This window comes from Periplaneta americana, chromosome 10 (genome assembly GCF_040183065.1).
Source record: "Periplaneta americana isolate PAMFEO1 chromosome 10, P.americana_PAMFEO1_priV1, whole genome shotgun sequence".
NCBI classification, from domain to species: domain Eukaryota; kingdom Metazoa; phylum Arthropoda; class Insecta; order Blattodea; family Blattidae; genus Periplaneta; species Periplaneta americana.
This window is the reverse complement of record NC_091126.1, coordinates 164,454,720-164,480,446: the sequence shown is the minus strand read 5'-3', so window position 1 is coordinate 164,480,446 and position 25,727 is coordinate 164,454,720. Positions and strand designations below refer to the sequence as shown.

The window sequence follows — 25,727 nt, the reverse complement described above, 5'->3', positions numbered from 1 at the left end:
TATGAATTATAAAATATTCTTGAAAAAAAAAAGGAAAAGAGAACATGGGTTAAGAAATGGATTCGTAGAAGAAATATGCACAGTGCCTCTAATACCTTGTTGAAATAATTAGCTGAAGAAGGTCCTGCAGAATACAGGAAACATCTCAGAATGAGTCCTATTTTAAGGGTTTTTAACTTTTTTCGAACCACTTCTACATCTATGTTTTCGAAACCTTGTTCCATGAGTTCACTGACTAGTTTCTGGAATAATAATTCCCACTTGTTTTTATTGAGGTATTCCTTGTCATGTATATTCCATAGAAGTTCATACTTCTATACACTTCCAAAGACTTTATATTGTTTGAATTCCACTTAAGGGCGCTCATTAATAATTATTAATTTACTTCGACAATAGGCCTAAAACTACAAACTTTCTACTTGCAAGTTGCTACAAGTTCGCATTCACATGCGGGAAGTGGTGGAGTCAAGTTGGTCACGTGACAGGAAAGTGGACACAAAAGTTGACGGGTCGTCAACTCAAATTCTGCTTGACCGCCAAGTCACAACTTGACTGTCTCGACCATATCACATGGGGAAAGTTGAAGGAAAGTCGACTTGCTCCAAGCACTTGACTCCTGTAAACTATCTCCGTGTAAATTAACCTTAAGGGCCCCATACATGCTCTGTTTAATTGTGTAAAAGAATTGAGAGAAAAATTGAACAGGACGTGTGTAGGCACAACCATGTTTTTCCATTAGGTCCATCACTTTTTTCGGCTGTTTGATTCTGAGTGTTCTCGTGTAAATATGGGACACGAAAGGAGGGCTGCAGTTTGCCACTTCATCTATATTATCTGACAAACAGCAGAAAAGAAAGCGAAAAATAGGGAGTAAGATGTTGTAGAGTAGTGGCAAAAAAACTGGACCGACAGAATAATCAAAGTCCCCGAAATGAGCCAACTGCGCATGCCACGCCCGCATTCACAAGATAGCGAGTAATCTATTGAAATTGTTGTAGTTTCAACTGCTGACGTAGCCCATTTCGAAAGCCATTAGAAAATAAGCTGGTAAAATTCATGTTGTGGGAATAATAATCAAGTAGTAAAATATCGCTGCAATCGAAAAGTATTAGGAATAAATTTGAATAAGGAACAAAAAAAAAAAGTTTCCTTCCCAGGCAGGATTCGAACACGAAAGTCTTAGTTACCAGTCTATCGTGCTATGGAGTGAACAAGGCTCTGAAATCAGCTACAAGGGTCGGTCCGGTTTTTTTTGCCACTACTGTACATAAACATAAGTGTTTCATGCAATTACCATCTGCTGAATCATATGCGGCTGCCTTTTTTTTATTCGGTCACTGTAGTGTGGATGTTCTACATTCCAAAGTTAGGTAACGATTGGTATATTTGAATAAAAGCGAGTATTGGCTCTTTCTTGGTAGCAGTTGCAGTTGTGGTCCCTGTGGAACCTAGACTCAGGATACATACAGGTTAACTGTATGAACTGCACAGTTTATTGTCATGAAAGTGGCTCCACTAGCTCACCAACTGCACAGGTTACGCAGTTAATCTGTCAGGTATGACGTCATACATGATAAACTGTACAGTTTAACTGAACATGTATGGTGCCCTTTAGAACAGAATTGCATTTTTACCATTGTATTTAAATATACTGACTACTAAATGAATAATGCTGTATCTCGTGAAAGGAATGGGATAACTCGTCCTCATTTTTCTGTTACAGAGTATGATCCTACTAATATTGTTTGAAGTTTTCAGTTCATATTTTTTTTGTTTCAGAATTTTTATTTATGATCTCCAAGTAAATCTGCTCTTTAATCAGGAAAACTAATTCATATACCAATTTTGTATATAGTACCATCACCCCCTCTCTTAACTAAACAACCTCGAAATTTCGCATATAATACTGTACCATCACTACTCTTAACCAAACTAGCTTCATAAAAGACGTTTTTATTTAATACTTATGATATAACTTACTAACTGTACTTAATTTTTTAATAAATGTGATTGTTATTAGTGCTAATGGGTTAAGGGATGAAGTTTCAACTTCTATCTATTTTAAGCAATATTCTTCAAATATTTTTCATATACAGTAAAACCTTGATAAGACGCGCCTGCTTATTACGCTATCCCGTGTAATACACTTTTTTTGTCCGGTCCCTGTACGTTTCATATATAACGCCTTTATAAAATACCCCGTTTGTTGTGCTCAAGTCCCGCATAATACGCTACTTTTGTGGAATATTTTCGATGTAATTTTCAGGAATGTACTGTAACAGCAATGAAACATCTCAGTCACTGAACTCACTGGTGCCATTAACCTGAAAAGTATTGGTATTCGACCCTTTACCTGCGCATTTAAACCTTCATACTTCATAGCTTAGTATACCCCACCTTCTTGTTATGCTCTCTTATTCGACTCCTTACCTGCGCGGTTAAAGTCTACATACAGTTACAATACCTCACCCTCTTGCTAACCCTCTCTCTCAAACAACATTCCTCACTCGGCCGTAATATAATTCTGGAAATTTTTGCTGTGCAGTTTGTTGGCCTTTCTGTGTCGGAAAAATTGGAAATGTTACGAAAGTACGATGAGAACAGTACTCTTACTCAGAAACAACTCTCTGATGCATTAGGAATCCCATCATCGACATTAAGAACGATAATAAAAAATCGCGACTCAATCACTACAGCTGCGACGTCGGGAGGATGTAATCGCAGAAACTGAAGTGTGGTAAACATGAGGACTTGGAGAACATTCACACTGTAAACAACTATAAATGTTTTTTTTTTCCAAAAGAATTAAGTACAGTACAGTTGGGACGGTCGTTCTGTGCCGGTGTGCTTGGTTATCTTGAGTAACAGAGTGAGTTTATAGAAACACGTGACTTACCGCCTCGGCTGGGATCTGCAGCATGTAGTGACATCATCATGCACAGTTGGTTCCAGGATGTGCGATGAACGGCGCATTCCACTCACAGTTGTCCAGTATCACTTATCACATCACACGTGTTATCATAATAAATACAAACTGATTATAAACATAACATGATATCCATGGTTCAATTATATAGCAATGAAGAAAAACAGACGCAATCAATATATCTAATCATCAGACAAACTTTCGATACCAGATATATCACCACCATTGCCATCGTGATCATCATCTTCATCGTCATCGCTTTCACTACTGCTGTCTCCGCCCATAATTATGAAGCTTTCAATTACATTTTCCATAATTCCTTCCTGTTCAATATATTCATCTTCGAGTTTATCAACATGTTCACATACTTTTTCCCATTTTTCTACACTGATGTCATCAACCCGTTGTTGGCACAATTTCATCACTTGCTCTAATTTAAAAGTTGTGTTTTGACCGGCTACCCACTGCTTTATATCTGCCCAAATCAATTCCAATGGATTTAGCTCAGGTGAATACGGCGGCAATCTGAGTACACAGTGTCCATTCATAGCTAAGAGATTGTCAATCACGTAAGTTTTATGAAGTGGCTTATGTGTTTTAATGAGCCCGTAAAGCTCCACTTTCAGCATATTTTCCTGAAACTGCACATTGTTTCTTCTAAGCCAGTCCTGCATATCACTTTTCTTTGAATTACTTGAGGGAGCTTTATGCAACTGCACGTTATGGTAAGGTGCGTTATCTATTATAAAAACAGATCTAGGGGGCAAATTCGGAATCAACTTTTCCGTTATCCACTTCTGGTAATTGTTGGTATTCATTTCATGATGGTAGTCTCCAGTTTTCCTGTTCGATTTAAACATCAGAAATGCGCCAGGTACAAAACCCGCTCGACCCCCTGCATGAACAATAATAAGCCTAGGTCCTTTCGAAATAGGCGCCAGTAAACCTCAGGTTTTGTCACCACTCCAATTTTTTGATCTTGTATGCGTGCTATGAATATACGTTTCATCCTCGTATATTAGAGGCCTACCTTCTTCTCTGTATTTCTTTATTGCGCGTAAATATGATACGCGCTGTTCTCGAATATCATGCCTTTCCTGTAATACCGCTTTATTATTTCTTGTCTTCTTCCATTTAAATCCCATATCACGTAAAATGATCTTTAAACTTGTACTACCCCCGTTAAAGTTTATGGCATCTTTTAGTTTAGGTAGCAGTTTACTGACAGTGGGCACTGTTTTGTCATTTATATAAAAATTATAAATTGTCTGTCGTATAACTCTTTTATCAAAATCATCAACATCTGTGATGCGTTTCGGTACACGATGAACTTTACCGGGCGTTCCAAAAGAGGTCCCTTCTTCCTCACACTGTTTCCCTTCTTTAATTATCTTTCTTATTGTTCTTTCGGGCACTTTAGTTGCTGCACTCACTCGTTCTTGCACCTTTTTCAGCGGTATTAAAAAGTCTCCAGAAGCTGCTTCACTCTTCATGAAAGAATGTATATTGTTCACAACTTCCCGAGTTTGGCTATGCAGTGTTTTTGCGCCAAGTTTAGACTGAATAGGAGGCATTTTAGTCTACACAAACACACACAACTGCAATTTGCCACGATTATAAATAAACAATATGAATATGAACTAACTAAACTAACAAACAGCAATTATCACGCACGTGGCAGGACGATGTTACACAGCCAAGGCTTTCTGCGAGACTGGCCACTTGCCATATTCTGCGCATGCGCGAGAGTGTAGGCTCACTGGCTAGCTACCATATGATTCTCACCGGCACAGAACGAACGTCCCAACTGTACATATTGTAAATGTCTTTGACATACAGTACAATAATTACATAATGAAGTAATACTGTATTACCTTTCTTGAATCATGTATCTCAATAAAGAAAAATGCTAATAGATACTGTATATAAGTCAAAATTAGTACAACCGCCTAATACGCGGTCTTGGTTAATATGCGGTTTACACCCGGTCCCTTGAACAGCGTCTTATCGGGTTTTACTGTATTTATTTAAAAACTAGCAGTAACAGCATTTACCACTTTTTTATTTACTCCACTTGTGCCAAATTGCACAGCTGTTCATTTTTATGTATTTGGTAAGATATTTCTGTTTAATAATAATAAAATAATATAATAATTTTCTTGTTTCTTTGTGTAATGCAGAAGCTGCTTTGTACGTATGCATTCCCACAATGCCAACAACTGCGGAATGGATACCAGATGGGACTACCTCTATGTAATGAGGACTGTGTGGCAGTGCGGCAGTTATTCTGCTACAATGACTGGGCTCTCATTGAAGACAGCAAGCAACGTGGAATCTATTTCAAATCGAGAGGACACTTCCAGCTTCCAGATTGCGAATCCCTCCCAAGCTTCCGAGGTTCTAATCCTCCAGCGTGCTCTCATGCAAAACTCACCGAGATGAAAATGGATGAAGTTACCTGTAAGATTACTTTTTGAATAATGCTATGGTGACACTCTCATTTTGTATTTTCTCAGCATTTTCTCATAAACTATTGACCAGATAAGATACATTAAAGATTATATATTACAGTTATATGAACACTAATATTGTCAAGAAACATAGAACTATTTCCTTCACTGCGTACCAGTAGTGTTAACATGGAGCAGCAACCACAGGGTAGTAATTATGGTGAAATCTCACCACTGCGGAGAAAAAGTAACGCTGTTATCCACGTTGGAGAAAGATCAATTATCGCAAATATAAGTGTTCCGATGAGGAAAAATTAAACAAATGTTTGCTGGAACCTCTTCATATTAGTGTTCATATAACTGTAATACATAATCTTTAAAGTTTCTTATCAAATCTATGAACACTGTATAATTGACCTAACATGTGTGTTTTATCTTTAAATATGAAAAAAGCTAGTGAAGAAAAACTGGTCAATTTTTACTACAACGTGCATCTTAAAATATAACGTTTAAATAAAAAAATTTGGTTTAATAAAACCTGCTTAAAGGAGGCCTTGAAACCCAAATACGTCAATATCCAACCGAACACAGATTCTCGAGGTTCTAGACATATTAAATTATTAGTGTTCGTATAACTGTAATATATAATCTTTAATGTTTCTTATCAAAACTATGAACACTGTATAATTGACCTAACATGTGTGTTTTATCTTTAAATATTGACCAGATTTTGTTCATTTGAATTTCTACTAGTCAGTTTATCTGTAAGTGATGCATATAATGTATAAAATGTTCAGTAATTATCTGGGAAATATTCTTCATGTTTATCTTCAGCATAACTTTTCTTCCATTTCATACAATATTCTGGTCACGAGACATAATCATATACTTTGTCTTTTCGGGATTTACTTCCAAACCTACCTCTTTACTTGCTTCAAGTAAAATCCCCTTATTTTCCCTAATCGTTTGTGGACTTTTTCCTAACATATTCACGTCATCCACATAGACAAGCAGCTGATGTAACCCGTTTATCCTTTGAAGAGGTGGAAAATTTCAAATACTTGGGAGCAACAGTAACAAATGTAAATGATACTCGGGAGGAAATTAAACACAGAATAAATGTGGGAAATGCCTGTTATAATTCGCTTGAGAAGCTTTTATCTTCTAGTCAAAAAATCTGAAAGTTAGAATTTATAAAATAGTTATATTACTGGTTGTTCTTTATGGTTGTGAAACTTGGACTCTCACTTCGAGAGAGGAACATAGGTTAAGGGTGTTTGAGAATAAGGTGCTTAGGAAAATATTTGGGGCTAAAAGGGATGAAGTTAAAGGAGAATGGAGAAAGTTACATAACACAGAACTGCACGCATTGTATTCTTCACGTGACATAATTAGGAACATTAAAGCCAGACGTTTGAGATGGGCAGGGCATGTAGCACATATGGGCGAATCCAGAAATGCGTATAGAGTGTTAGTTGGGAGGCTGGAGGGAAAAAGACCTTTGGGTAGGCCGAGACGTAGATGGGAAGATAATATTAAAATGGATTTGAGGGAGGTGGGATATGATGGTAGAGAATGGATTAATCTTGCTCAGGATAGTGACCAATGGTGGGCTTATGTGAGAGTGGCAATGAACCTCCGGGTTCCTTAAAAGCCAGTAATTAAGTATAACTTTTCTTCCAAATAACTGTCTAGAAATGGATGCAATGGGCTTTAAATAGATAGTGTTAGTTGGGAGAACTGAGGAAAAAAGACCTTTGGGGAGACTGAAGCATAGATGGGAGGATAATATTAAAATGGATTTGAGGGAGGTGGGATATGATGGTAGAGACTGGATTAATCTTGCTCAAGATAGGAACTGATGGCAGGCTTACATGAGGGCAGCAATGAACCTCTGGGTTCTGTAAAAGCCATTTGTAAGTAAGTAACCTGTGGTGACCATCCCATTTTTAATGGTACAGTCTCATTTTTTTTATTTTCTCAGCATTTTCTCATAAACTATTGATCATATTTTGTTCATTTGAATATTTACTAAGCAATTTATTTGGGAGTGATATGTCATCATCATCATCATCATCGGCGCTACAGCCCAATTTAAGCCTCGGCCTCCCTTAGAACTCTCTTCCATGCATCTCTGTCCCTGGTAACCAACCACTATCCTTTAATTCCCACTTTCTTTAAATCCTCCAACACTCCATCCATCCATCGCAGTCTTGGTCGTCCTACACTCCTTTTTCCTTCAAATTTATTCCCCATAACTTTCTTGGGTATCACATGATCTGCCATCCTTTGCACATGTCCTGCCCATCGTAATCTTGTTTGTAACCACATCAGGGGACTTATATAGTTGGTAAAGTTCAAAGTTGTATCTTATTCGCCATTCTCCATTATCACATTTTGGGCCATATATCTTCCTTAGAATTTTAGTTTCAAAGGATCTCAATCTTGACATATGAGTCTTTGAAAGGGTCCACGTTTCACTGCCATATGTTAATACAGGTTTTACTAGAACATTATAAATATTGCATTTTGTTTCCCTTGTAAGGAGTCTTGACTTAAAATGCCTCAATAATCCAAAATATGCTTTATTAGCACTTTGAATTCTTCTATCAATTTCTTCGCTAATATCATTAGTATCATTGATTGGTGAGCCCAGATATACAAAACTAGAGACCCTCTGAAATTTATATTGATTAATTTTTAGATGGGTTGTTGTTGTCACGTCTCTTTTTTGTTTTATGCATCCGACAATCATGTACTTGGTCTTCTGTTCGTTAATTTAATTTTCAGCCCCATTTTTTGGGCTGCTGTTTCTAAAGCAGTAAATGTTCTCTTAACATTCTCCTCAGATCGACCAATGATATCTATATCATCAGCATAAGCCAGTATTTGGGATGATTTGTAGAGTATTGTACTTCTAGTTTGTATACCTGCGTCCCTTATTAAATAAAAGACAAGCTAGTGAGTCGCCCTGTCTTAGACCCTTAGTTGTTTGAAATAAATCTGATAGTTCAGATTGGATCTTTATTTGACACTGACTGTCATCCATACATGCTTTAACTAGTCTCGCCAGCTTCTTCGGAATGTTCAGCTCTACCATAACATTATAGAGCTCAGCTCTATTGATACTGTCATATGCCGTTGAAAAATCAACACACAAGTGATGGGTTTCAATATTTTGTTCATATGTTTTCTCAATAATTTGTCTTAAAATAAAAATTTGATCAATTGTCGATTTTCCGCTTCTGAAGCCAGCTTGGGGAGTGATGTGTATGAAATATAAAATTTTCAGTAATAGGGATATCTTATGCAAAGTTTTACTGTTACATGGCAGGAGCATTCCATGCGGCACAGGGCTATATTATGTCATATGCTACAGTTCATTACGTTCTCCCGCTTATTGGTTTTCTGTGCGTGTCAAAATTATATTTATAATTATTTTTTGTAATTAAATATAATTAAGTATTTTCTTACCTCATAATCTAATTTAATTTACAATAAATTATAGCGTAAACTTGTATAATATTAAGCTATTCCCCTTAAGAAATAGATGTGGAAATCAGCAGTATGCAGAATATAGATACAAGTAAATTGAATGTTCATGAACCTAAACGAGAACTTTGAGAACGAGGTCCACAAATAAAAAAAGAAGGATCTTTGTCAAAGGTGAATATAATGTAAATATAAAACAGAAATAATTCTCCTTAAAATTTATGTCTGGTTTACAACCAATAAACTAGCATTAAACATTAATAAAACTAACATAATTAAATTTAAAACCACTTCAAATTTAATCTGTGAAACATTGGACACAACTATCAACAGTATACCTCTACTAGAAACATCAACAACCAAATTTCTTGGTTTGCATTTTAATAATACAATAAATTGGAAAAATCATATCAAAGAAATAACCCCCAAACTTAGCTCAGCATGCTTCGCAATTAGGTCGTTACAACAATTTCTAAACAGCAGTATCTTAGAGACAATATATTTTGCCTATTTTCATTCCATTATGTCCTAAGGAATAATATTTTGGGGAAATTCTGCAGATAGTAAAAATATATTCTTATTACAAAAAAGTGCCATTAGAATAATAGTTGGAGCAAAGGCTAGAGAATCATGTAGATTATTTAAAAAAAAAAATTAGAGATTCTAACCTTAACAAATCAATACATATACTCTATAATAAATTTCCTCTTATGTAATAAAGAAAATTTTCCAACTAATTCAGCCATACATAGTATAAATACCCGCAGAAAGAATGAGTTTCATAAGCCATCATCAAATTTATCATGCTATCAAAGGGGAGTACATTACATGGCGATAAAAATGTTCAATAGTCTTCCTGAAGACATTAAGAATCATAGCCAAATCCCTGCATTATTTAAGGTAAAACTAAAAAATTACTTAATATCTCACACTTTCTTTTCTGTAGATGAATTCTTGACATTTCACAGTACTGTGTAAATATTATAATACTATTAAATGGTAAACATATTACATTGTATAAAATATTATTGTTTTTATGGTATTAATTCTGTAGATATTTCATATTTGCATTTTATATGTATTGCATTTATATTTAAACGTAAGAATTGGACATGTTCTTTATTCTATGCTATAAAGCAAATGTAAGAATATTATGGAATGAATAAATCTATCTATTGCCTCTTTAGCCATAAGTATTGTAAGTAGGTACGTACGTGACAAACAGTATATGCAGCCATCAATGTCTTTTTTTCTTATATATAGTGAAGGGACTATGGGGGCTTGAATTCCCTATCAGAAAGAACAAATGCAATTTTTAATAGGATGATATCATATGATCGCAGTAGTATCACGATTATTCGTGCATTTTGTAGGTTAAGGATGTGCAGTTTTGAATACTATGTATGATGATTTTGGAAATTTGAAGTTAAAACATGGTTTCAGTAAGTACATAGACTATATTATAGATTTTTTTTGTTAAAATACATGTATCTTAAATTAATTTGTGATTACCTTGTTTAATTGAATGCTTTAAAGTGGAAGGGTGCAAAGTGCCAAAATGAAACATTGGAGATAAGATAAAAAAAATGTAGCTATAAGAATAATTGTACACGTATTTGTGTCATGTTTTTTTTTTACTGATAGAAAACAGCAATAGTACAGTGTTTACTCATTAATAATAGTGGTATGTAAAGACGTTATTTCTCCATATATAGTTATATAACACAGATTGTGAAAAGGGTTAAGTAATGGGTACAGTTGCAGTAGAATGGTGCAAAGTCCAATATCTATTTTTTTCCTAGTCTGGAGCAATTTTTACTCACAGATCTGCCTGTAGAACTGCCTATGCTCCTCATTTGGAAGATAGGGAGTCATTGCTAGTAGATCCCCCTTCTTTTCTTCAGTAATTTCCCTATTTTATGCTTTAACTTGAAACAATGCTGACTGGACTGCACATCTTTCATGTTTTTTTTTTTTTTTTTTTTTTTTTAATGGTATGCACTGCTTCATTATCATGGGACTATTTCACAGAAACACTACCTGCTTTACTAATATCATACTGAATGCAACATGCCTTAGAAATATTCAAGTTCTTGATGGAAATTTGTTGATCAGCAACATCTTACATATTAAGGAAATATGACTTTAGCATTGAAACGGTTTGAAATGGTTTTACAACCATTACAGTCTTGTACGTTTTTAAGCAGGTCACTAGGAATGAAGGCTTTTGTCACTTTCTGTCGTTTTTCAATCAAAGCGAAATCAGAATCGCATTGCAAGAAACTGTGGCCGCTGAGAAGGAAACGTTGTTCTATGTGCTCAAATAAACCAATGGCAACTAAAAAGAGACACATGAAAACCATTACACGATTTAAGTTTGGGCACAAACATGATCTGTTGAAGATCCAATGCATTCTATGATGTAGCTCAAGAGGGCGCTTACTGTCTGAAACTGCATGGTGCTGGCAACGGAACATCTAAATATCTCGCTTAAGAAACACAAGTGGATGTAGCCTCTTTCATACATCAGCCTCCGAGGTACATTGTACTTTTCTGCATAATAATTTCGTTTCCTATGATTTTGGCACTTTGCACCTTTCTACTTTAAAGTATCCAATTGTGTTAGAATCATAATGTAGGTATTAGGAATAATGTTAGTGTAAGATGCTTACATGAAAACATGATTCTGCAGATGATTGTGTGAAGGGACGAGGCCGATTCTACCAGGGGACAGTGAATAAGACTAAGTCAGGGTTACCATGCCAGCAGTGGGATTCACAGGAACCACACTCACACTACAGGCCTCCAGAAGTGTTCCCTGAGATCCAGAATGCAGAGAACTACTGTCGTAATGCAGGTGGTGAAGAACCTTCTCCTTGGTGCTACACCATGGACCCCACTGTTAGGTGGCAACGCTGTGACATTCCTATTTGTGGTAATCGCATTCTTGTAAACTTAACGTTTCTAGTAAATTGCATATGAAGTAGAATTTTGAAGTTTTATAATAAATCTCATTATTTAAGAGCAAATAATTTTTCTCGTAATTTATTGCAAGTCAAACAGTGCTTTTATATTTTAAGGGAACTGGGTAGTGGTGCTTGTGCGATTAAAAAATTTCAATACAAAATTTTAGTTCAGTATTTCTAGGCTTCTAGTGGTCAGAATGGAATAAAAATTTCCAGGCTTATACAATCAATCATTTTGAATTCAGTGGTATAAAAGACAACTAATTTGTATCCAAGTGCAAAAGAAAGGCCCTAACTGATAACCTGTTTTCCCACGTTGCTAAATGTACCTGATTCTTCAGGTGCACATTACTTGCTACAATCTTCTCTCATATGCCTTGTACTTTTTAAAATTATCTAGTAATGTGTATTGTAAATTCTAAAGCAAAATTTATTTAAATATTTCATCCCTAGTGAAGCAGAAAAAAATACTGAACTTTGCTTAACATTTTTTTACAATTTTGTTCAATTTATATACATTTTTTCTCGTGTTATGTGTGTGATATTCTTAAACCTGTAGGTGTACTATGTAGAACACAGGCTGCAGATAACACTGTAAAAGTTTCATGTAAATTGATTCAGCAGTTTCAGAGAAAAATCACTTAAGTTTGAAAAATGTCAACTTATGGAAAACTGCATTTTAAAAAAAGAAGAATGTATGAATTACATGCACCACCTAATTTAAAGAGATCATTTAAAAGGCTTAAGTTATATGCAGAAATACCCCCATAATATTTATATTGTTTTAAAGAACAGTTTTGTACTTTATTTTGAAATACAAAATTAAAAATCGGATTTTTGACCTCGAATCACCACCTGGTTCCCTTAAAGGAAACCGAAAAAATATGAAGTTGACAGAATGTGTAAGTTGAAGGATATTGTGTTCACTGCATATGCCATTAATATTGTGGGCACGATATTTAATGAGGAGTTTCTGTAATTAATCTCAATGATTTATTGGAAAAAATTAATTATACAGATAGAGTCAAACATAAGTTACTGGCATTTTGAACCAAACCATGAGGTTGCTTCGTGATAGGCAGTGCGTTGGGTTTTCCCAACATCTTGTGGGTTTGCCTTATCAGTTTTTGCACAAAGTTGAAGACATAATTCTACTGGCAGTTTGCATTGTTAATCTCAGTCAGTTGTTCTAACTTTATTTAGAGATACAGGTATATCTTCAAATTTTTGTTTTGTCAGGGCACGCTTAATAAGAGCGGAACCTGTTCCTTGACACTTATTAAATAATACATTGTTTCATTGGTTGTATAGTCTCGAAAACACAAACGAAACTTGCGTAAATACAATTTGTACGACTTCTTTTTCTGTACATAAGTTTCAATGAGGAAAACTCATCGCTGTACTGTTATATAACCATGGTTAAAAATACGTATTTCTAAATATAGGTCATGCAACTGATTGAAATTAATTTCTGGTAAACTTGTAAGCCTCCCAGTCAGATTGAAGATTAATTTTTATGAATTTATTAAAAAGTCTCCGTAATAAATCTCGATGTTTCTCCAAAATCTTGGTCCACCATGATATTTTACAGTTACTATTCTTCAGACAAAGAGGACAGATTTTCTCATAAGCGTGAATGATGTTGTTGGTGAAGACCTGTAAAACTGGAGCGTGAAAAGTATGGTTTCATACACTAAATGTTTTCTTTTTCAAAAATGGAACAATAATTGAACAAAATATTTCACTGGCATGTTGAAGTGTAGTAAAGCATCATATTCTGAATGCTTGTTATTTTGACAATATAATAATAATAATGAGAAAAATGCGCTCGAGTTGAGCATTAATGTCCAAGTTTAGTCTTTGCCATAGTCTGTTATTGATTTAACTCTCTTCGCACACGTTATGATGTGATATTTCCTACATCTTTGCCCGCACAGCACCCACTTGCAGTCTTCGGTTGGTTCATGGAACTTGTTGTTCACACATATTCTATGATGAAACCCGTGTATTGCGAGTCTTGTTGTCATGTGCCTCTGGCTCCTACACTCCCTGGTCCAGCTGTCGTCTAGCATGGCTGATGTGGTGTAGAACTCTAGGTCTATCTCCTTCTTCTTCCGGTCTCTTATGCTTACCAGTTCCTGGTAGGGTCCTGTGGATGGCAGCCAGTGCTGTGATCTGATATCATCTGCGAAATATGTCTCTCTCATGAGCTCATATACAAGGCAGGATGGCGCTGCTTTTCCGACTCCTAGTATCCGTTTCATAAACATAGTCTTGACTTTTTCTATTCTTATCATATCACCGATCTTGAGTTTTTCCGAAATAATCTCTATTCCGTATGTTATAACTGGCGCCACTACCGTTTTGAATAGTGTCATCGCTGTGCTTGTCGACAGATTGGTTATGTTCGGAATGTTGTATGAGGCTTTGATGACTGCTGCTGCTCTTTCCTGAACGTGCATACCGAAAGATTTTGCTGTTGTCTAATGTAATTCCCAGGTATTTATATTTCCCTACAACTTGTAGCAGCTCGTCAAATAAGGTTATTCTGACTTTGGGCGCTATTTTTCCGCCCTTCCTGAATGCCATTTTCACTGTCTTCTCTTTGTTCACATCCAGGTCGTTTTCCTCTGCCCAGTTCTCTAGATTTTGTAGCGCCTTCTGCACGTCCTCTTTTACTGCCGACCCTATCACCATGTCGTCTGCGTATAGAATCATTTCTGCTTGTGAGTCTTCCCCTATTATGTTTGTCACATCTGCTGTGTAGATGTTGAACAGTGTGGGACTTATCGGGTCACCTTGGAGAATTCCAGTCGTCTGTATGATTGTCTCGGAGATTTCAACGCTGTTGTTTATTTCAATTAGATTTCGCTGTAGACGGGATTCAATTGCTCTTACTATAAAATCATGATAATCGTTTAATGAAAATGTTGGGAAAAGCAGCAAGTCATTACTGCATTTTTTGTTATTTCTATTGTTTGTAACTGTTTTGACTATTTAAAGTTTCCAAACGACTTCAATTACATATTATATTATTCTGTAGTCATGTATCAATGGTCAGTATGCTGCAGATGTTGTAAATATTAAATTCTTATTTTATAAATTATAAAATAAACAGAGGTTTCATTGACCCCTCCATAGTAGTGAGGTGACAATAACTGTTCACAGTACTCAAGGGTTAAGTATTATATGTCTTAAATAGTAAGCTTTAAAAGAAATAATTGTACTAATATGCTTTCTGTCCTGTTTCTAGAAAATGTAACAGATTCAGATGAGACAGAGTACATTGGTGTGAAAGACCTAACAATGGAGACATTTTTCACTCCAATGTTCATCTTAATTCTCTCTGCTGTCGGACTTGCCGGCATTGTTGTGGTTCTTCTGCTATTCTTATTGTGCCATCGCCTTTATAAACACCGCATGGGGTATAATCCAACTGCAACCAGAGATGTAAGTCTTAAAATTTGCTGTACTGAAAATAGCTACAAATGGGTAGTAAGAATAGAGCTTAAGTACTTTCTCAAGGTTTTACTTATGAGTATGAGCACTTCCTGTGGTTATATACTCGTAACCACTAGAACATACTCATATTCGTAAGAATAAAGACATTCTACTTAACGTGAATATATACTCATCTCTACAGCCTTCTTGATTGTTTAAAAGTTAGTATGTACTCGTGTTACCTATCCTCTTTGATCACATTGCACTGTGAGCTCAGTTTTTTTTTATAGACTTTCACTTGCTATCCGCATGCTGTAGTGGTTTGTGTTTTGCTTTTTATAAATAAATAAATAAGTAAATAAATAAACAAACAAATAAGTAAATAAATAAAGAAATAAATAAGTAAATAAATAAATAAACATGAAAGAGAGAGAGAATAAGATAAGTGACGTTAATAAACAGGAAACAAGAAATAGTAGGCCTACTGGGATATATATATATATATAATCTAAAGTTACAAGGAATTGCATTTTGCAATTCAAATTTTACAAAATAAACTGTAATTGTTAATTGTATTTAACAATACAATCTAACCTTATAATTTGATAGACATTCATATTTTTATAGGTTATGTTTTTTTATGAATAACAAATACGTGTTTAACCTTTTTCACATTCACTTTTGTGAAGCGTTAAAGGCTTCTGAAGTTCACGTCCTTCTCTATATTTTTCCATGAGGCACAGGGGCGTATTTTGCGGGCTACCGGCGGTAGCCCAAGGAAATTACAAAAGAAAAAGTTTATAATATAACATAATGTAATAATTTTGTATTATTAGTTTTACCATAGTAATTAAAATTAAAGTAATTGTTAGATATATTTTGTGTAATAATAGGGTCAGCGGTAGCCCAAACCCTTTAACCAGTATACACCACTGATGAGGCACTACATCGTTCATAAATTCTGCCATTTTTTTTATTTAACTTTAAACTGAACACAAATCAACAAATATTCAGAATTTAGCCTGCTACAAACCATACTCAGAATAACATGAGAACGAACTTATAAATATGAGAATATACTAGCTTTTATTCTTATCAAGCATGAGTATATATTCTGTACAAGATGGACACTTGACTATATTCTACTATGCTTCCATGTTATGAATATGTAATCAAAAATGAGTAGGTACTCAAATGTTTTTATTTTTACTAACAAGAGTATATACTAAAAAAAGTCTAGTATATACTATATACTCATGTTTATTCTTACCACGGATTTTCACAGTTGTGAATAATTTTGCTGTTTGTTGCATACTAACCCAAATTTGGAAGTGCATTGCACTTATTTGTTTAAACATGAATTCAAATACAAAGATTATTCAGGGAGTATGGTTCCAAACAAAATTCATATACAGTAGAAACCCAATTATCCATCACCCTATTAACCGATTGTTGGATTATCCGTCTGTCATTCTCTCCTATTTTTGTTTCAGAAAAAATATTGAGTACTGCACAATACATTAGTACGTATTTCTTTCTATAGAGAGTGATATTACAAGCTGTTGCCCTTACATATTATGATCTACTGTTCGAGTGATCTGTTTAATTTCTCTGCAAAACGTCTTCCAGAAGTGCTAAAAGAATACATATTGTGCTAAGTATCGAAGAAAAGTGCATATAATTGAGTGGTTTTGGAAAATTGGAATTGTGATTCATCTCACACCGGAATACGACATTGGAGTTACAACTGTGCGAGATTTAATAAAAAAACAAGGATAAAGTGTATAAAATTTATACACTTTAATTACTTAAATCTATAACATGAGACCTATACTTTTCCTATCTTTCCACAGAAATCCATCATAGGAAGTTTCCTTGACCCTTAGAAACCCGTCATTGACAATCATTCATTCATTCATAGTGTTCTATCATTGCAAACCCACCATTCTCCAGTCTTTCCTATTTTCTGCCTTTCTCTTAGTCTCCGTATATGATCCATATATCTTAATGCCGTCTATTATTTGATCTCTTCTTCTGCCCCGAACTCTTCTCTCATTCACCATTCCTTCCAGTGAAACCTTCAGTAGACAGTTTCTTCTGTCAGTGATCCAGCCAATTCCTTTTTCTCTTCTTGATCAGTTTCAGCATTATTCTTTCTTCATTCACTCTTTCCAACACAGTTATTATACTTAAAACTTCTGATCCAGTACCTAATGTGTTAAAACACATGACCACGGAGAAAATTACGAAACTGGATTATGCAACAATTTATGAAAGTTTTCTATAGTACGGATTATCCAATTTTTTTGATTAACCATTCAGCCAACCCCCTTCATTACCACGGATAATAGAGGTTCTACTGTATACAGATTAAATAAAGATTCAAATAGTAGTGTGGTTTTATAAAAAGAAAAATATTTATGATGGTTTGATGCATTTTCTACACCTTGACTCGAATTTAAAGTCAATTGATGGAATGTGAATATTTTTTCTATACATTAAATTCACAATACTGTATGCTACTTCAACCAGCATGATAAATGAGAGGGAAAATTTGTTGCCTCAGATAGGTAAATGGTAATTACGCAAGAAGTCATGCATGTTGGATGGCAACCAAGGGAGTGAGTGTTAGTGAAGTTGCTCTTCCTGCAAGGTAGAGTACAGCTTGGAATCCTACTTTCTGAATCAACCTTGTATTTGTCATCTTTCACTGACAGTCGACCAGTTTGCAGACTCTGTTTATGGCTCTATATTCTTTATTGCAACAAGTTTCCACGGATTACACGTAATTATTGGAACAACATTTTTAATAACGTGTTAGTACGACACTCAATCTCCCAAAAGTATAGTAAAGCATAATTGTTAAAATAATTTGCAATGAATAAAAAAAAGTTTCTTTGCCACATTTGTCAAAAATTTGCTTGACAAATGTTAAATTCACCTCTCAATTTTGTGAAGTTTTGTTTTAATAAAAACTGTTTCGTGTACAGCAGTCAACGCGTAATTGACGATCTCTTAGTTTGACAGTTTCTTTGTTGGTGTATAAAGCATTTCTCCTCGAGAAGCAAAGGTTATGATTGTCTTGATTGATCAGTACTAAGGATTGTCTACTTATTAAACACTCTTTTGGAAATAAGGGCTCAATTTCTTGTAATTAGAATAGTTTCAAATAAAGGGACATTATGGAAAAGCTTCAAATACAGGGAAATTGCACAAGAAGAAGTAATTACTGAAAAAAGTCTGGAAAGAGCCGATATATGAACCAGAAAATCATGGTGTTACACATATTGATGATATCCAAGGGAATTCAGCCTGGATGACTATAATTAATATACATAGGTACTTTAGTTAAGAAGTAAAACCACATTTATTTTGGACTGAAAATAATTACACAAAATTAATTATCATGTCATTCTTTAATGTTATCTTTTTAAGGGATTATCTTAAAATAAGCTGAGTTTCACCTTTAGATATATGGAAAAATGAATATTCACCCCATTTAACTGGTGTTAATTTCCAAGATTTCCACTTCTGAATTTTCTTCTTATTGCTGTATGTTTATAAGTTGTTATATGTAAGGGACTGTAACCCCAAAGAGTTCCATTGTCTAATGGATAACAAGTTAGACATGTAATCATGTGATTAGTATATTGCTCACACAATTATTTTTTAATTTATTGCTAGACTAGACTGCATTTTGGAAGGCGGTCAGCTGCCACATGCACCATAGCATTTCTGGTATGTGACGTCACAAACTTGTACAGTAGAACCAATTAGAATCAGTCAATAACAAGTACTTCCAGGGTTCGTTTGTTCACGTGTGTTTCAATACATCGAATAAGTAAAACTAATTTACTGTGTATGTGTAAGATAAATAAATGGAAGAAGAGACTGTAAAAAAACAAGTATTGCACAGGCAGGCGCGGAAAATAGTGTTTAAGGTGTATAATTATTTTAAAAACGTTGACGAGCAGAACGCTTCTGGCCATCTTGATGCTGAATGCAACGTTGACAATGTGCAAGAAACAACTGTAGAAGCATGTGGTGTGGGATTGAGAAACGTGCAAAGAATATTGTTAGTGAAGGAGAGAGGGTTTGTTTGGTGTCATGCTTAACGGTAATCAATGGCTAAGGTCATATTACAAAAAATATAAGAAAGAACTTTAAATTATTATATTGTCATCGCTGATTAATTTTACCCATATATATAAATCATCCCTGCATTATAAGATTTAACATTTTGATAATAAATAACTATTATTGTCTTTTGATAATTTATATTCTTTCCTGAGCTATTTGTATTGCACGTGCTCGTGAAGTACGATGTGGCAATGTTGTACGCTGCCTTGCCCCCTCTATCTGCCTCTCTCAACGCAAATGCTAGCAGACTATCGCCTTCCGAATTGCCGTCGACTCTAGTTGTTTTCTTTCACTGTATCACTTTATTCTTTTATATTTCCTATGATTTTGTCAGCTCTCTTTATCCCTGTATTTTATAATCATCAAATCTTGGAGAGGTTGTATCCTATAAGTACATACAAAGTTCAGCAGCATGAATAGATGACAACTTTATCCTAATACTAATTCTTTAAATATAAGAACAGGAAAGTGTAAGTTGTGCAAAAAACTTTTCTATGGCACAATTATTTTCAAAATCGTGGACATTTATTTCACATTTGATTGTCATTTTTACAGCTGGTAATAATTACATATAATCAGTGCTGGTAACTCCAATTCATGGAAGGCCTTAAAGAAATTGTGCTGAATTCCTTAAATACCTTTATCATTGTTGATGGAATTTATAATATGGCCCCAGTGAGAATTTAAAAGTTGGTAAATTTCTATATTAATAACAGTAGTAAATTAGTAATGTAGTAGCTAAATTGAAGTTGAAGTACACTAAGTTTGCAGGACTGTTCAAAACCAAGCTGGAGACACATTATCACCAAGCGGCCAAATTTAAAGAGTGTTATCGAATGTATAGTTTATTGGAGAGATAAATTTGCTTTCAGAAAAGGGCACAAACTTACCTATTTGATACAGTTATGGAACAGATAGTCTTAGAATAGATACCTTGAGTTGTATGCAATCAGGCATAAGTGACTCATTTTTTTTTAGGTGGAATATCATAATTTTGGTTTAAATTTGTCTAAATTTTTATCATGAAACTTTGACAGAAATTACTATGGTATATATTTGTAATTGTTCAGGATATATCCACTAGTATCGTGCATTACAGACACTATGTTCGGTTCAAGTTTTCCGAGTAGCCTACGGCAAAGTTCGATATTCGCCGATGTTCACTTCTACATTTTTTCTTCAGATCCCCATCAGAACGTAAAAATGAAGTTTTACTGTATATGAAAACTATGTAATAGGTTAGAAGTACGTGCAGTTTACTTCCATCCAGTACCACTACATTTAAGATGGCTAAGTGCATAATACCCATTCAGGTATTTGACAATAATCAACTTAGTTCACAGACTGAAATCCCATCATCAAGTTTGATAGTTGAGTTGATGAATGTTAGAAATTATGACCATTGATAGAATAAAACTAAGTTTTTTGAAGGACGTTGATTGGACTTTACAATATTTGTCAACTGTCGTGATCATGGTTGGTGAATCTGGCCAATTATTTACGTTATTTCAATGATACTGATAATGTTCTACTTCTCTCAGCAGGAAGTAAATATTGATTTGGACAAATTACCAAACAATATGGCTTATCACAGAACTGGAGCACAATTAAATCCAAAGTTGGAGAAGTTGGAGTTTCCAAGAAATGATATAATTTATATCCGTGACCTTGGTCAGGGTGCCTTTGGCCGTGTTTTTCAAGTAAGTACATTGTTATGGTTCCTATTATATTTTTTGAAATTGTTCGGCAGACATATTCCTTATATTATAATAAAACTGGTAAAACTTTGGAAACTATTGCATGATTGTCTTTGACATCAATATTATATTGGTTTTATTGTGTGGTTAGTATAGAATTGCTGGTAGTGGTCTGCAGAAGTAAACTATGATGTCATCTGATAAGGTGAGATTGGTCTGTGCTGATAATAACTTTTAGATAGGGCAAGATTGATTAAAGTAACACATATCCACAGTTGAACCAACATGCATGTGTTCTGTGTACATAAAGTTGCATAAACTATTTGTCTGGAAACTTTATTTGTGAAAAATGTGCCGTTAAAGTTAATTTTTTACTTGTTGGTACAGTCAACAATTGAAGATACGTAACATCTCAACTCAAACTGCGAATTTATTTTCCATTTTACTATCAAATTTTTAAGAAATTTTCTGTCAGTTTAGTCACTGTCACTATTTACAATAGGAGCATGGGGTGTTGGCGTCACCCCACACCACATAAACCGTCATTATATCGAGTATCCGAATTCCAATTTCAAACATGTTTACGGTTATTGTTGCCTTACCAATTCTAATAAAGGTACTAGAAGTTTCAGAAGTATAGGCTATCTTAATATGTAGTTAACAGCTCTGTATATGTGACTGGAGTGTTGACAACACCCCATGTGACTGCTTGAGGATTAAAGTGGTGCACCAAGTTAGATATTATCTCATGTGGAAGTTACTGCATTAATCTTTCATGAAGTTCAGTTCAAAGCTTGTTATTATTATTTGAATCTGTCATGTCTTTAACACAAATCATTTGTGTTTTTTACTTCTTTTTCTTTTATATTCTTTATGTTGAAACTAAGTATACTCGTTTATATAATTTATTCTGTGTGTACGAAGTATTTTATTTTAATATTTTGAGGAGAAAAATTCGCTCTGGCGCCGGGGCTCGAACCCGGGTCCTTGGTTCTACGTACCAAGCGCTCTCACCACTGAGCTACGCTGAATTCAATCCACAGTACCAGACCGAACCCTCCTCCTTCAATGTTTTCCCTTTGTGGCCTGACTCCAAGTTAGGCATATATGTTGACGTATATGTCCAATGTCAACTGCCATTATATTAGGAGCGCACTCGGCTGAGTGACTTTTTTGGCCGGGATTCCGCAGTTAAGTGCACAGTAATCTGTACAGATATATGCACTGCAGCTATGTTTTTTATGTGCTCCAGCTTCAACCATTGAAAGCAGTTAAATTCTTTCATAGGTTTTCACCATTTGTCTAGATATTCTATGCATAATACTGCACATTATTCAATATTCATATTAATTCTAGTTGAAATACGAAATGCCGGACATTTAAATTTTTTTTTAAATGCCTGCTAGGCAGGATAAAATGATTAAAAAAGAGGACATATTATATTCCTACTAAATAGCCCCCTACAAATATTGCAAATTAACAAATTAGGCCTACACCAAAATAAAAGGAATCAATCGCTGCACTCACACACCTACTGGCACTTATGCCAGAAATAGTCTTATATGTATATTTATATTATTTATGTACAATAGCTGGAGAGGGCATCCTGCGTGTATAAGACCCTAAAATGACCTCTGGCTCAAAGCCAGAAATGTCAATAAACTACTACTACTACTTTCCAGTCGCTTTCTTTCTTCTGTCCAATGAATGTTCATGTAGTGTAATATCTTCTTAACATTTGCATTGTTAGATGGAATTGCGAAAATGTGCCTACAAATTTTGTATAGTTAAGAATATTGTTTGGGATATTCATATTCACCGAAAAAATTAATCCATTTTTAATGGTTTCTTTCCATTCTTCTTTCTTAGATTCTGGCACTCCATTCAAAACAATTGATCCAAGAGAAGATCTTTATTGATTTCTATTTTCCCTTCTTTCATATAAAGACAGGTTTCTTCCATTTGCTCTCATCTCGATTTTTCATTTAGCATCTAGAAAATTACACACAAGCCTGAAAATTATTTGCTCCACTTCTTATTGTACTTTTGGTACATATAGAACGCTTTCATTTCTGAACCAAATTTGATTCTAAAGATTCAGTGATTTCTTTTCCTTTTAGAACTGATTTAATACTGAAAGTTAGAAAATGTTTGTCTCCTCGCTATTTTAATTTTTTTGTGTTCTTCAATACTGCTATAACTTCCATAACACTAGTTTTACTGCATTCTATTCTCTTTATTGGGATATTAAAAATGCTTAGCTGGCTCTGGATGAATCATAAATAATCTACATTGAGTGAATGACTGAAAAAATTCAATAATATTTTAAGTACCCTCTCTATAGTTGAGAATAGAAAAACCAACGTTTCTTTGTGTGAGATAGTATATTTCGATATTCTACATCAACAAACTAACACTGTTCACACAGTGTAAATAGGAAAATACCTAAAAATGTTCACTACAATGGCTTCAGTATCACAAATCAGTCTGTCTGCTGCTGTTTGCAAGCATTGTGCGACACATATGCTAGTTCAGTCAGCTAAAGTGCTTGCCTGTCTATCCGGAGTTGCTCTCTGGCACAAGTTCGATTCCCCTTTGGACTGATTATCTGGTTGAGTTTTTTCTGAGGTTTTCCCCAACCCTAAGGCGAATGTGAGGTAATCTGTGGCAAATCCTTGGTCTCGTCTCGCTAACACCAATTCCATTGATGCTAAATAACCTTGCAGTTGATACAGTGTCATTAAATAACGAAATTAAAAAAACACGTGCCACACAACCAAGGATTTCTGTATTTTCATGCAGAACACTTTTAAATTTTGGGAAAACTTGTTTTAAACTCCCAAAATTAGTGTGCATTGCCATCACAAAATGCTATGCAATGTGTTTTATCTACAGAAAATTCTTGATTGTTTCTTTTCGTAACTGAGAAACTGAGTTTGAAGTTTAATTACGTAAAGAAGCTACCTTTAACAGTTTTGACTTAATTCCTCATTTTATATCGAACTATTGCACAAGTGGAAACACTGTATTTAGTAGCATCATGATTACTTGCATCTGTGGCTGTTCCATTAAACTCCAACTTTTTGCTTCATGAACAGTGTGTTTTACACTGTGAAGTGCTGTAACAGCAGTAACTTTTGTTCTCGCATATGTGTATTTAGCTGCTACTTTACTCTCTGGAAATAATATACCTGTGAGTATGTTGGTACAATTTGCCAAGCAAAATGCGTGGTGATGCTTGACCGTGTGGTAGTCCTGAGTTAATTTGGCTGCATGAACATTACTTCTTCGTCTGTATTCTGGTTTATGAAAAATTAATTTAACTTTTTACTAGAGCTGGGAGCTAATATTTATTATTTTGGAAAGATGCATTTTAGAATTGCTGTGATCTTTTATATCTGCATGATCACCATGCCATATATTTAGAAAGTCAGAACAATTGGTACATTTGACTTCATCATTATAACATCCTTTTTAATGGAATGCCTCTTATTAGCATATTTTTCTTTAAGAAACATTTACATTTCGACAGTTTTCCCTTATGGAAGAAACGTTGTAAATTTTTCACAATTACTTCATCAAATTAAATACAAACTTACTGTACCACATCAACTAGAACTGTTATAATTTTGCAAACTATGATAATGCAAGTTGTCTGCACTCGCAGCTCAACAATGGACGACTGACATGATCATGAACATAATAAATTATAACATATATCAACAAATATTATATTATATATATTATATTTATATGATATTTATTCCATCAATATGCCTTAAGCAATGAGTTACATATGAAAGAAAACTATTTATGTATTACATCCTATTTTATCTTGATACTAACATTTTCGCCCCTAGTGGGGCATCTTCAGGTACAAGATAGAAAATCATCTAAAATCAATTGCAAATAAGTTTTACATTTGAAAATGCTATGACTAGAATAAAATATGACATGGTGACAATATTATCCACACCAACATTAAATGTCCTGTCAAAATGTTAAAAACACATTTAATTTAAAAGCAGTGTGAATTTACATAGTTATATAAAGTAGATCCCCTTGTATGGATATCACAAATATATTGTTGCCAATAAGGTGATGATCACAATAAAATCAATAAAAGTACTAAAAATATACGGAATTAAAACCTTATATTATTAAATGTGGAGTCATAAAAGCGTGTATAACTAATTTCATGGAGCGAGTGGAATTCTCGTTAAATTTTCAATGCTCTCGTATAACATCATGTGAGTCTAATCATCATACACTGGTTGTTGAACAGAAGGGAAGTGTTTTTTGCCTATAATCAGTCTAATGGAATAAACTGTTTTTCTTTCATATGTAATTCATTGCTTAAGCCATATTGACGGAATAAATAATCACATCTTGATATATGTTATTAACATGAGGCTTAGCTGAACATTTCCCAACATGAATAAAAAAAAATAAAAATAATAAATTATGCTAGCAGTGCATGCAACTATAACAATTTCTCTCTTAATAATATGCCAAAAAAACTGAGACAGTTCTGCATCCCTAAGTAGTATTTTTAGGGCACCAGGAAGAAGAATGAAAACCAGAACAATTCCAGTTTTTGGGACATATGGTCAGT

At 34.4% G+C, this 25,727-nt stretch overlaps 1 protein-coding gene across 1 annotated transcript in view; it reads left to right on the top strand.

Annotated features, from left to right (window-relative positions):
* Nrk (Neurospecific receptor kinase) overlaps positions 1-25,727 on the top strand; it is a 64,599-nt gene that overhangs the window by 17,853 nt on the left and 21,019 nt on the right. Inside the window, exons 4-7 of the mRNA XM_069838353.1 lie at positions 5,107-5,386; positions 11,561-11,803; positions 15,088-15,284; positions 20,957-21,115. Of these exons, the coding sequence (XP_069694454.1) occupies positions 5,107-5,386; positions 11,561-11,803; positions 15,088-15,284; positions 20,957-21,115 (879 nt within the window). The remainder of the gene's footprint in view (positions 1-5,106; positions 5,387-11,560; positions 11,804-15,087; positions 15,285-20,956; positions 21,116-25,727) is intronic.